The sequence below is a fragment of the Rhineura floridana genome, chromosome 15 (genome assembly GCF_030035675.1).
Source record: "Rhineura floridana isolate rRhiFlo1 chromosome 15, rRhiFlo1.hap2, whole genome shotgun sequence".
Lineage (NCBI taxonomy): Eukaryota > Metazoa > Chordata > Lepidosauria > Squamata > Rhineuridae > Rhineura > Rhineura floridana.
Genome location: NC_084494.1, coordinates 18335206 through 18348805, shown reverse-complemented (window position 1 = coordinate 18348805; position 13600 = coordinate 18335206). Strand labels below are relative to the sequence as shown.

The following is a 13600-nucleotide window of genomic DNA, read 5'->3' as shown; positions in this document are numbered from 1 at the left end:
GCCATACTAAAAGTTAGAAGGGATCTAATCTTTTTATCATTGACAGCTGCTAAATTACAAGTAGTGGCTAAACAGAAAGGCAAGTATCTGCCACCAATTACTGGCTGGTTTGATAAAACATGGGAATTCTAACTTATGGACAAGCTTTCAATCCAAATGAAAGGGGTATGTAACCCATTCTTTGTGGGCAACTTGCTATAAAAATAGTTTCTATTTCTTACATAACACAGACTCAGCAAAAAAAAAAAGCAGAGAAGGCCTTTGCATCCAAGTTTAGTATTTACTTTGTAATGTGAGAGGAGGAGAGGGGGGAGAAGGGAAAATCTAAAAGAAACTGCTCAATAATTGTAATCTTTGCTGCTCTTGGATTTTCTAATACTGTTGGTAATTTCAAATGGACAAGAAACATTGCTTATTGTCTATTTTGCAATTGCTCTTTTTTCTTTTCTCACAAGTCATGTGAGACGCCCAGAGGTGGTGACAGCGTACAAGTTGCCCAGCAGCAGTAGAGGAGGCGCCAGCGCCCATGGCAAACAAAGGAGCAAGCGAGTGGGCGGAAGCAGAGGTGAGCAAGGCACCTGCTGGTAGCTGAGCCTGGTCATTGGTCGGTTGGTCGGTGGGTGAGTGAGGAGAGGGGGAGCATTGGCAACCCAGGGGGAAGGATCATTGGTGACCCTTGTGCAGGGGGAGGGGGGGGAGCAAACCCTGGGGGAGTTCGCTGGCAACATCAGTGGGGTTAACGAGCGAAGCGAACGGGCAGAGCTGCTGTTGTTGTTTTTAAAAAGAGAACTCCAAAAAAAATCAAGTCAAGCTGTGAAAAAGTGAATGTACAGTCACAAAATACTAGAAAATATTAAAGCTTATTCTGGTTTTGAGATAACAAGTTTGCTCAACTTTTTGTCCCCTCCTAAAAACCCATTTTTCACATCCCGCAACATGGGGCTGCACCACACAGCACCTGTTCCCACACTGCGGTGTGAGCATTTTCAAGGGGACTTTGTTAAAGGTCTTTTCACATGATGTTCTTGACCGAATCACTGTGAGCTAGGAAGTAATAAAGACATTTAAAAAAAACTGCTTAGAAATTCTGAATATTAAGTAGAATATAAATACCTGAAACACATAAATAAAGCTCTGCACCCTCTTATATTTGTGTGAAATTCTCCTCACACTAACAGTATGCAATGCAGCTGCTCAGGGCAAGGTTGGCTCCAGAGGGCAGCAACACTGGGCATTTGCCTGGGCCCAAAGATCAGCAGAAGACCTACCAATGCTCTAAGAAAGTTACCATTTCCATGTTGTACAAAGTACAGAAGATGATCAAATGCAGCCTAAGGCCTAACTATAAGTGACATTAATGACATGGTTAGCAATCACATTGTGTGTGCTTAAAAATTCAATACTAGGTGCAGAGGAGTCCAATTGTCATCAAGATTTCAGCTCACAAGGAAGGGAGAGTTTAAGCCTTCCCTCCCTTGCCACAATCCCAGTGAAACTGGGTTGTAGCCAGCTAAGTTCTACTCCAAATAGACTCACTGAAATTAATGGACCTTATTTAGTCATGCCCACTGATTTCAATACATCTACTCTGAGTAGGACTAGCACTGGATACAACCCAAAGTTTCTGAGTCATTCCCTCTAAGGAAGTTTTACTTTTTGGAGCACTGCTCTATTCAAATACTCCACGGCACCGTCTGGTGTTCACCTCTCCTTCATGGATCTTGTATTGTCCACATCTGCCAGCTACCAAGGAATGGCAGAACCAAGCCCCCAGTTATTAAGAGATTCTTTTCTTTATTCTATCTCCGATTTGCCCCTTGACTCACTTTGCTTCAACTTTGGTCTATTTTGGGCAAATGATAGTTGAGGTGTGTTTTTGCTTTAAAAAATCTACTATAGAGAAAGAAAAACCTTTTGCTATCAGTTTTATCTGAAGATTTTAAACACTTAAAAATTGTCTGCCCTAGCTCATCTATATCTCACAATGTAGTTATCACACTACACTACAGTGTATTCTTGAAGTCTGCCCACATCAGCTATTTAAATATCAGGGTTTTTTTTCATTAGCAACCCTTTTCATTAAATGTTGCTCTGAACTTTTTGTATGGGAGTTGTTTTTTTAAAACAATCCTTTTTTCTGCTTCCAATTTCTGTTTAAGGAGGAAATGAAGGCAGCAGTTCAAGTCAATAATCCTGGCATCATATAAAGGCAATGGCTTTTGATGCAATGCTCTACAGATGCAAAGCAAAAAAAAAAGCCTCTGATCTTTGACGGTTTCTAAAACGGAAAGCTCTCTCTCTCTCTCTCTCTCTCTCTCTCTCTCTCTCTCGTGTGTATGTGAGTGAGTGAGTGAGTGAGAGAGAGAGAGAGAGAGAGAGAGAGAGAGAGAAAGAGAGAGAGAGAGAGAAAGAGAGAGAAAGAGAAGCATTTTAGGAATAGGTGACACAGTCAGTTAACATGTTCTTTGCAGACTAAAATCAATGTGAATGGGATAAAGAAGTGTGGCAATAACCAGGAAAGGGATCTGGAAAATAAGCCCAAAGTAGAAAGCCATACAAACATCTTCCCACCTCCAAATTTGTGACTGCCCACAGAAGAGTTCTCCAAGGAGGAAGCAGGAATAGGGGAAGAATAAACTGTCAGCTCCCTAAATAAAAGTCTGCCACTTTGGCTGGGCAGTTACATACCATCCCTTTGTCCATCCTTCCCCAACCTGGAGCCCTCCAGTTGTTGTTGGACTTCAACTCCCATCAGCCCCAGCCAAGATGGCCAATGGTGAGGGATGATGGGAGATGGAGTCCAATAACATCTGGAGGACAACAGGCTGGGGAAAACTGCCCAGTTTGGAAGGCTTCAGGTATGTTCTGGTGTTTCTCCTTCTCTCAAAAACACCAAAAAAAATTGCTTGCTTTCTGCAGGAGAAACAGTAGGTCCTAAGACAAGGGAACTGAGAGAAACAGCGGCTATATCGCTCTCAGTTCCAGATTGCTGAGGTTCAGTGTTATTTCCTTCTTGATCACCGGAGTCTCTGCAGTACTAGAGATGTGAAGGCCCAGAAAAAAAGTGGAAACATTCAGGAAAAAACAGTTCAGGAAAAGAAGAGATTATGTGGATATGAAGTATAAAGGCAAATGCTCTTCTGTGGCTCCACTTGCCATTTGTCAGTTGCTGGCTATGCAATCAAGTGCATCTATGGGCAAGGTTGAGAACAAACTAACCAGAACCAGAGCACTCAGTCTCATCAGCAAGAGTGATGTTATCTTTCTTCCTCTCCGCCCATCTTTTTCAGTCAAAGGGTAGGGGTAGGAAGGGACTAAGCTCTTGTTCTATTGAGAATCCAAGAGAAAAGGGTATCTTTTCTTGTGGGCAGGGCTGGATGAACCATTATACTAAGGCCTCTGCAGAGTATGGTTCAGTTTAGTGACCTGACTTCATGCATGCAAAAAAAAAAGCGCCCAGCTTGCTCCTCATAGAATTCCCCACAGTTCAGAACAGGATGTCTTTTCCCATTAGGACAGGGAAGTGTAGCTCCCAGCTGGAAGAAAACAACACTGCGAGCCTGGCCAGCTTGAACTGTTTCCTGCAGAACATTGTAGGGGTGAGGTGTAGGGATGTTAGTGAGTCTGCGTGCAAGGGGCTGCATTTGTCTACGCAAGTTTTTTCAGTGTAAGAATTATGGCAGATGACAAAAGAAGATCTGCAAGTATGAAAAAAGGACTCCCAGAATATGACTCTGCATAGCCCCCTATTGTCCTTCAGCCTAGTGGGAAGAAAGGCCAAGCTATTTGTACTGCAGTATGCTTGAGAACTTTCTGCCCCAAGTAAATTAACAACTATTAATGCAGTAGTGTTCTAGCCACACTTGCATATGAGCGCGACAGAGCATCTGCTTTGGAACATAAGAACCTGCCTGATAGCAAGTCAGGTCATTGGTCCATCTAACTCAGTATTACCTACACTAACAACTGGTAGGAGATCTTCCAGGGTTTCTTTCCCAGCCTTGCATCCACATGTCAGGGACTGAACCTGGGACCTTCTGCATGCAAAGCCACTGAGCTATGCTTCTTCTTCTTCATCATGAGAAATCAAAGTCGAAACCTCAGCTGTGAAGCTCACTAGGTGAACTTCAGCAAATCATAACCTCCCAGGCTAACCTACCTCATGGTTGGGGCTAAAATGTTACAAAAATGGCTGTTTACCTCCAGGAATGAGCAAAGCCCATAGTGAAAAATGTTCAAAAGGCAGACAAGGAGAAAGAGTCATATTTAGCTGACAGAAGGAACAAGAGGGGTGGTGGAGGGAGTGTGCACACAGGCATGGAATGGCAAAGATGAGATTTACCAAAGAATCGGAACTGGCAATGTAGGATACACACAAAGGAAGACAATGGGTAAACTCACCCTGTTCAGGGTCTTCCAACAGAACCCCTCTTTTAATGAGCTCCTCTCTTGGCTTTCGCATTGAAATCTTTCGTTCTAAAACTGACATTAAATTGGAGAAAAAAAACCAGCACTCAGAATACAGGGCAAGTCGGAGGTTTGGAAGAAAAAATATCCCTTAAGACACCCTACGTGGCCTGTTTTTAGGGATGAATGTTAAAAATATAGAGTCCAGTCTGTTCACACTTATCTAAATGCTGGGAGGTACACAAACTTTTCCCCCCAGCCCACATTTCTGTGGGGAAAGGGACAAGACAATCAGCATCTTATTGCTAAATGCACACAGTATTCAATAAACTGAAAGATGGTCAGTGGTACTTTTTAAGAAGTACAGCAGGGCCCCGCTTACACGGCGGGTTCTGTTCCAGACTCCCGCCATAAAGCGGAAAACGCCATAAAGCGGAACCCTGTTGACTTTAATGGGCTGCATCACGCAAAAATGACGTGAAAATGGCGCAAAATGTTGCAAAAGAAAAAAATAGCTTTTAAATTAAAAACGAAAGCCGCCACATCAGCGGAACGCCTTAAAGCAGAACGCCGTAAAGCAGGGCCCTACTGTAGCAGTTCCCATATGTCTTTTAGACACTGTCTCTGTGATTATGCCTTATTCAGAGCTTCACTCTCTAATGGGTGACCAGTGATGTATGCAGATTTTCCAGAAAACTTTGAATTGGAATTTTTTTCCACCCCACATCAGCATGTGGTACCTCATATTTTCAGCTCCATTCCACCCCACTCCTCCTAACACTTAGGGACAACCACAGTAGGCATCCTTGACCCATTATGTGATGAAGTACAACTTGAGAGAGCCAGTTGCGGAAGGAGATCTGGAACCACCCAGTCTCTTGTATGATTGCAGATTAAAACTAAGTTCAAGACTTGACATCTGCCGATTCTGGGATTTTGCCAAAGCAGCTGAGAAAAGATGGAACACAACAAGGGCAATTCCATTCCAACACAAAGAATCCTCATGGGCTCAGGAAGAAGAAAATACTAAAAGCTTAGTGAGTTACCTTCTGAAGTCTCCTTAAATTTGCCACTGCTTTTCTTTTTCCTCCACTTCCAAGGTTTAAAGATCTTGCCAAAACCTGCAAATTTGCTTTTTCTCTTGGAGGGAGGTGTCGTGTCACCAGATTCCAGAACATCTGCCCCCATCCCAGCATCTTGTGATTGCTGATCCACTTCCTCAGCTAAACAGAAACAAAAGACAGGAGCATTTACTTGCAAGATTGCCACAATGGAGAGAGAGACAAAGAGAAAGTGTCTCACTTGCCCTGTATTAGGAAGCTGCCTTATATCTGGTCAGACTACTTGTGCATCCAGCCCACTGTTAAGCACTCTGACTGGCAGCAGTTCTCCAGGATCTCAGGTGCAAAAGGGTATTGTGCATCATCGGCTATTTCAGGTGTGGGGAACCTATAGCCCTCTGGATGTTGTTGAACTACAACTCCCATCAGCCCCAGCAATGGCCTGGGATGATGGGAGTTCTAGTTCAGGAAATCTGGAGGGCCAAAGGTTCCCCACACACACAAACACACACATCCCTGTGCTACTTGATCTTTTAAACTGGAGATGACAAAGATTGAACCTGGTACTTTCTGCATACAAAGTATGATTTGCATATGAACCCATTACTATAGATAATCCATCTTTTTTTGGTTGCTTTTTATGAAAGATTTTATGGTGCTGCTGATCTAGAACTGTTTTAAGATCTTTTATTTATCATTTATTTATTTATCATTTGATTTATATATTTATATTTAGTTAATTATTATTATTATTTATTATTTATTAAATTTATATACCGCCCGACTAGCGATAGCTCTCTGGGCGGTGAACATAAAATAGTATAAAAATACAATGAATAACAGAATAATATTAAAATACAATCAACAATACAATAAACATTATTAAAATTAGATCAATGTAACTTAAAATGCTTCAGAGAATAGGAAGGTTTTGACCTGGCGCCGGAAGGAAAGCAGAGTCGGCGCCAGGCGTACTTCCTCAGGGAGACTGTTCCATAGTTCGGGGGCCACCACTGAGAAGGCCCTAGATCTTGTCATCACCCTCCGGGCCTCCCTGTGAGTTGGAACCCGGAGGAGGGCCTTCGTAGCAGAACGTAGTGCACAGGCCGGTTCATATCGGAAGAGGCGTTCCGCAAGGTATCGTGGTCCCGCACCGTATAAGGCTTTATAGGTTAATACCAACACTTTGAATCTAGCCCGGAAACATATTGGCAACCAGTGCAAGCTGGCCAGAACAGGTGTTATATGCTCGGACCGCTTGGTCCTTGTCAGCAATCTGGCCGCCGCATTTTGCACTAGTTGTAGCTTCCGAACTGTCTTCAAAGGTAGCCCTACGTAAAGCGCATTACAGTAATCCAAACGTGAGGTTACCAGAGCATGTACCACTGATGTAAGGTCCTCTTTACTCAAATAGGGACGTAGCTGGGCTACCAACCGAAGTTGGTAAAACGCATTCCTAACCACCGAGGCTACTTGAGCCTCAAGTGAGAGGGAAGAGTCTAAAAAGACTCCCAGACTACGAACCCGGTCCTTTAGGGGGAGTGTAACCCCGTCCAGGACAGGGTATATATCCACCATCTGATCAGAGAACCCGTCCACCAACAGCATCTCAGTCTTGTCTGGATTGAGCTTCAGTTTGTTAACTCTCATCCAGTCCATTGTCGAGGCCAGGCAACGGTTCAGCAAATCGACAGCCTCACCTGAAGAAGATGAAAAGGAGAAGTAGAGCTGCGTGTCATCAGCATACTGATGACAACGCACTCCAAAACTCCTGATGACCTCTCCCAACGGCTTCATGTAGATATTAAAAAGCAGGGGGGACAAAACTGACCCCTGCGGGACCCCATATTGGAGAGCCCGCGGTGTCGAGCAATGTTCCCCAAGCACTACCTTCTGGAGACGACCCGCCAAGTAGGAGCGGAACCACTGCCAAGCAGTACCTCCAACTCCCAACTCCGCGAGCCTCTCCAGAAGGATACCATGGTCGATGGTATCAAAAGCCGCTGAGAGATCAAGGAGAATCAACAGAGTTACACTCCCTCTGTCTCTTTCCCGACATAGGTCATCATACAGGGCGACCAAGGCTGTCTCAGTGCCAAAACCGGGCCTAAAACCCGATTGAAATGGATCTAGATAATCAGTTTCATCCAATAGCGCCTGGAGCTGGCCAGCAACCACCCGTTCCAAGACCTTGCCCAGGAATGGAACATTCGCCACTGGCCTGTAGCTGTTAAAATTGTCTGGGTCCAAGGAAGGCTTTTTCAGGAGTGGTCTCACCACTGCCTCTTTCAGACAGCCCGGGACCACTCCCTCTCGTAAAGAGGCATTTATCACTTCCTTGGCCCAGCTACCTGTTCCATTCCTGCTAGTTTTTATCAGCCAGGAGGGGCAAGGATCCAGTACCGAAGTGGTTGCACGTACCTGTCCAAGCACCTTGTCCACGTCCTCGAGTTGAACCAACTGAAGCTCATCCAACAAAACAGGACAAGACTGTGCTCCGGACACCTCACTAGGATCTACTGCTATAACTTGAGAGTCTAGGTCCCGGCGGATACATGAGATCTTATTCTGGAAGTGATCGGCAAACTGATTACAGCGGGCCTCCGATGATTCCACCCTGTCCGGAGGATTTGAATAAGTTAACTTATAATAGCGTATGGCTGTCTTGAATGATTTTCACGGAAATATTTTATTTATTTTATATTTACAAACATCAGCTTAAAAAAACATGGCATTGTACAATAAAATAATTAAATCATCATAAAATTGCAAAATGATAAAATACAGAACAATCAAGCAACACTGCATCAAATTAATTCTCTGAAAGTGCCTGGTTATGGTTTTAGCAAGGAAATATCAGAATTGTAAGTGCCTGTCTGATTTCAAAAAGAAAAGTGTTCCAAATTATGGAATTGTATTTTGTGTAAGCTGCCTTGCCTTGGCTGCCTGTATGTTTCCGAGCTCGATTCAAGGTGCTGGTTTCAACCTATGATGTCTTACGTGGCTTGGGACCACAATACCTGATGGAATGCCTCTCCCGACATAAACCCACCCATACGTTCAACATCAAAGGCCCTCCTCCGGGTGCCTACTCCAAGGGAAGCTTGGAGTCTGGCAACAAGGGAGAGGACCTTCTCAGTGGTGGCCCCCAAATTATGGAATGATGTATCTGATGAGGTGCGCCTGGCGCCAACACAGGTATCTTTTCAGCACCAGGTCAAGACTTTCCTCTTCTCCCAGGCATTTTAGCATGTGTTTTTAAATTGTTTTAAATTTTTTAATTGTTTTTAAAAGATGTGTTTTAAATTTGTATATTTGTTTTAATGTTTTTAGTTACTGTAAACCACCCAGAGAGCTTCAGCTATGGGGCGGTATATAAATACAATCAATCAATCAATCAAAGACAGCCTAGAGATATTTTAAATAAATAAATATGACACTGGCAGATTCCCTCTTTCCATCCTTAAAAACCATTCCTTCAACTGGCTAACGGAAACATAATGACAGTGGCAGGGAAACACAGAGATACAGAGCTAAACAAGATGTCTGTGTGGCCATGTACACACTCCTATTTACTCTGCATCCAGTGTGCCACCACCTCTGGTTCGGGAAGCAATTTATGCATGATGTTAGCCACAATCTATATCTATTCCGTTATTTCTTATAACATACTATGGTTAGATGCATTTTTCCCAAAACCAGCTTCAATCCAAACTGAGAAAAGAAATGACCTAGTTCATTTTAAGCCGGTAATGCGTGCACAGCCTCTGAAACCTTCACATAACTAGACAGTGTCAAACCAGAGCAGCTAGGGCAGGCAATAGTTATGTAAAGGCCATGAAAGTAGAAATGTGTTAAGAAATCTTTATAGGATCTGTATTACACAAATACACAACACTTTGTTGTACAGCTTTGCAAGATGATTTTAAGCTAGATACTTTCAGCTGGTTCTATCTAATCAGTAAAGCTAGACTATTTTGTTTTTCCTTCCTATTAAGAGAGAGAGAGAGAGAGAGAGAGAGAGAGAGGTGGTGGCATTCTGGGCCAAGAATAACAATCTCAGGAAAGCAACACAATAACAGCCTCTTACTCCACCTACTGTTCTAGCATTCTGCAAACTTTTTCAAAAAGGAAAAGACTGCAGGAGGGGAGAGTTGACTTGTGGGAAAATAGTTCTGCAATTTAAAGGATCAAAAATGTGTTCTACAAAGCAAACAGGAGGTAGATATGAATAATGAACCTAGATAGGTTAGCCACTCATGCAGAATTTGCAGTTTTCTGCAGCCTTTACAGCAATTGATTGCCCAAATGCAGAAGTGGGAGGGACAACCCTCCTGGAAACATGGATCAACTGATGGCAAGGCAGCATGCCACATGCAAAAATGACTCCATTGGCAAATAGATGTCCATTTCATAAACCTCACATTCACCAATGGCTGTTCCTGCCTCTGTCCCCCTTTTATTTTCATTTCATTTCAAATAGTTCAAACACACTATGATCCTGGGTTTTTTCTTTCTTTCTCATTTTAAAAAACTTCCAAAGCAGCTACCAATAATTGTAATTATTTAAAATGTTAACAGGGATAGCTAACTCTTTGGGGCCGAAAGGCCACAATGACCCTTGACCAGCCCTATCCACGCCAGTGGAGGATGCAGTGCGTATGGACACCCTACACTCTTGCACTCACACTCATACACACAAGCACAGGCCACAGGCACCCTACCACCACCCCCAGCTAATCCATGCAAACCTGCTGAAGTAAGGATTTTATCACCTCCTCTCTGCTCATCCAATGATCAGTCTGATGAATGGAGGGACACTTTGCACCTCCATCAAGGCACCAGGTTGGCTGAGAGCTTTAAATCTCTTCACCCAGCCCTGTTCAAGTGACTATGCAGCGGTTTATGGTACAGAGCAAGTACAGTGCGATGTTTGTAAATTCATGGTTCCAATTCCCACTTAAAACTCAATGAGTTGCCTCAACCAAATAACCCACTCTCAGTGTTACTAAATGGCACTGTGAAATTGTAGAGCACTTTGCCCATCAAAACTACTATAGAGAGGAATACATTTGCTCCTTCTCTCTATCACTGCCTCAAGTCCTTAGGATGCCTGACATCTTTGTGATAAATACTGCTGAAGTTACCTTCAGCTGTTCAAAAGTTCCTGATAAAATTATGCTGGGATCCAAGATCAAATCTCCTTGATGAGAAGGAAGCAAATAGACTAGATACAGCAGTAGTTCCCAAACCTTTTCCCCCACACAGCCAACTTCAAAAGTGCTGATGGTCTTGGTGGACCATTTAACTGTTTTTCTGCCTGTTGTAGCAATTATAATGTGCTGTGCTAGATGCTGTATAATTTTTAATTGTATCTTCATTGCTTTTTTATTTCTTTTATTGTTTTTGATGTATTACAATTTGTATTCCATAAAATTCAAATTTTAACACAATAAAATACAATATAAAAAGAAGCAATACCATGCAATTAAAACTAATATGAATATTTAACATGGACATGCCATGGACCACCTGAATGATGCTCACGGATCACTCGTGGTCCATGGACCACAGTTTGGGAGCCCTTGTGATAGAGGATACAAGACACACGCAAGAAAAGAAAGTTGAGCAAGGAAAGCAGAATTTTCCAAACACAATTTATTCAGAATAGAAAAATTTAACAGATTCCCTTGCCTAACTTCATGAACTCCAACCTTCATTAAAATAAGTTGGAACAGCAAGGAAGCAAAGAAGTGAGGAAACAGAAGGACTTCCAAGATGCATTCATCTGCAAGCCTACTGCTCTCATACCTGTACCGGTTCTCTGTAACACTGACAACCTGAATCCAAACATGGATCTGTTAAGCACTCCATTCAAGGCATGCTTCTTCCCACAAACAGAAACGGAAGAAGGAAGGAATAGTACTCCAAGAAGAATAGCAGAGAAACAAAATTTTGTTCTGCGTCAGGGAGATGTCTGCCAGGAGTCAGAGGCATTAATTGCCAAGAAGGGCATTTACAATGCTCATTGGAGCATTCGGAACCTTTAGATGGCAAGAGGCCATTTTTTGCCAGTTCACACCCTGAACAGAACTTGGAAGGAGTGTGCCAGTATGTCTAAGCCTATACATGGCTGATAATAGGGCCATGCAAATATAGCTAGAATGAGTACTTTTTGAAACCCAATGTATGCTAGCACAGTGCTGAACAAAACTGGCCGTGTTCCCTCTTTAAAAATTTTTTTCAGGTTCTCCCAAAGTTGAGCTATCTACCACTTCTTCATTTTCATTTAAAAGTGAGGAAGCTTTTTCTCCTTTTGTACAAACCTCTGGATGTCAAGATAGAGTTCCAACAAAATGAACAATTTGCATGTCACAAGTCTGCTTTTCAGGGCTGGCAACAGGAGTTACTGGGCCCTTGGGCACTAGCCTACCCCAGGCCTACAGAACCCTATGCCACAACACCCCTTCCCGATACAGGTGGCACGGAGCTTAAATAGGCCCGCCCATGCCACCTACCTCCCACATCAGTGAGCACACGCCTGCCATCACCCAAGATGGTGGCGGCGGCAGCAGCATCAACCATTAAGGACGCCCCTGCCACCATCTTGAGGGATCCATGCACGCACAATGTGCAGGGTGTGCACACTGACATGCTAATATCTCAGGTAGCTGAGGCCGGTGGGCTTAGTTAAGCCCATGCTACCTATATTGGGCAGTGCCTGTGAGCTCCTACTCTGCAATCCATGACAGTGTGGGATTGCATGACCTGATGCTGCTGCAGGTTGTGGAGTGGGAGCTCCACCCTCCCACCCTAAGGAGGTGCCCCTCAGGGCAACAGGGGACCTCAGCCAGGGCCCAACCTGGCCACCCACTGGCACTGGGCCTACTGCTTTTGCATTTATCACTACTGCAATTCAATACATTACTTACAGTGGCTAGAAGGCACTATCAAGTTAACAATTACTTTCTTCTACTTTTTACTCTTGGACTTACAACATTTGCAGATCCTGACAAGTTAGGTGCAAGAAGCTAAAAAAAACCAAGAGTGCAATTTAGAATTAAAATAAAAATAAAAAATGCAAGGGCAAACCACAATTTAATGTAATGCATACAATAGTTTGCCCCTTCTTCAAACCAGTTTCTAATTAAGACTGGTTTCCATCATCCTAAACAGGACTGATACAGAATTATGTTAAAAGACCCAACGAAGTCCAATAAAACCTCTTGATGCTATTCTTACAGCTCAGACTGAAAACAGATGTGACTTGGGAGATCTGGGACTGGATTTCACAATGGTTTTAAAAACAACAACACATCATAGAGATGGGATCAAATTGGATCACACTAGCTATGCTTAGGGAGGAGTGCTATTTTATAGATCCACACACCCCAAGCTATTAAACAGCTGTCTTGTCCCTCGGTATTATCAACAGCCGCTTTAGGGAAAAAACCTAGATGAAAGACCACTGCCCAACTTAATCCATCACCACTACCCCCAGCACACAGCTGTTTTAAGTTAAATAAAGAAGTCAAAACAGATCATGGCTCTCCCACTCACATCATACCTGTTTTGGCCTTCAGGAGTTTAATACTGACTTCTACTTATTTATTTAGAGCATTAGTATGCTGCTCCTCAGCCAAAACTGCTCATACAGTGGCTTACTGTCAATTGAAACATGATGTTACCTGCCTGCAGGGTTACAATGTAAAGGCATGGCACAAAAGGAAAATGGGACATGGAGGGAAAAGGGGGGGAAGGAAACTCAGGCATCAATTCTTAAAGATAAACAGCAGAGTTTCGTTTTTGTTTTTACAGTGACCAGCTGGAATAGAAACAGTTCAGGGGCAGAAGATGCCTGGCCTGTCAAGCAGAGCTGATAGAGTGAGGCCTGCTTTTTCATCTCTCCCACCAAAGCAGCCTCGGCTGGAACAGCTGCTACCAGGTGACAGTTGCCTTCCCATAATCCTACATGCAAGATGTACAACAAGATGTACAGTAAAATGGTGGGACAAATGTTCCCACTGAGTAGGGCCATAATTACAATCTCTGTGGGGAACGTAGGTTCTAACTTTTAAAAATTCCACTTCTCAGTGGGATACAGTTGACAAGAACATTACAGCCGCTGAAAA

General features: G+C 43.3%; 1 protein-coding gene across 10 annotated transcripts in view; it reads right to left on the bottom strand.

The window, feature by feature from the left end:
* PHACTR4 (phosphatase and actin regulator 4) overlaps nt 1-13600 on the bottom strand; it is a 118308-nt gene that overhangs the window by 31223 nt on the left and 73485 nt on the right. For 9 of the 10 annotated variants that reach the window (XM_061596285.1, XM_061596292.1, XM_061596287.1 and 6 more), the window contains 2 exons: nt 5454-5630; nt 4402-4482 (listed from right to left, as the gene is read on the bottom strand). In XM_061596285.1, the coding sequence (XP_061452269.1) occupies nt 4402-4482; nt 5454-5630 (258 nt within the window). The remainder of the gene's footprint in view (nt 1-4401; nt 4483-5453; nt 5631-13600) is intronic. The other variant, XM_061596293.1, reaches the window with a different exon arrangement.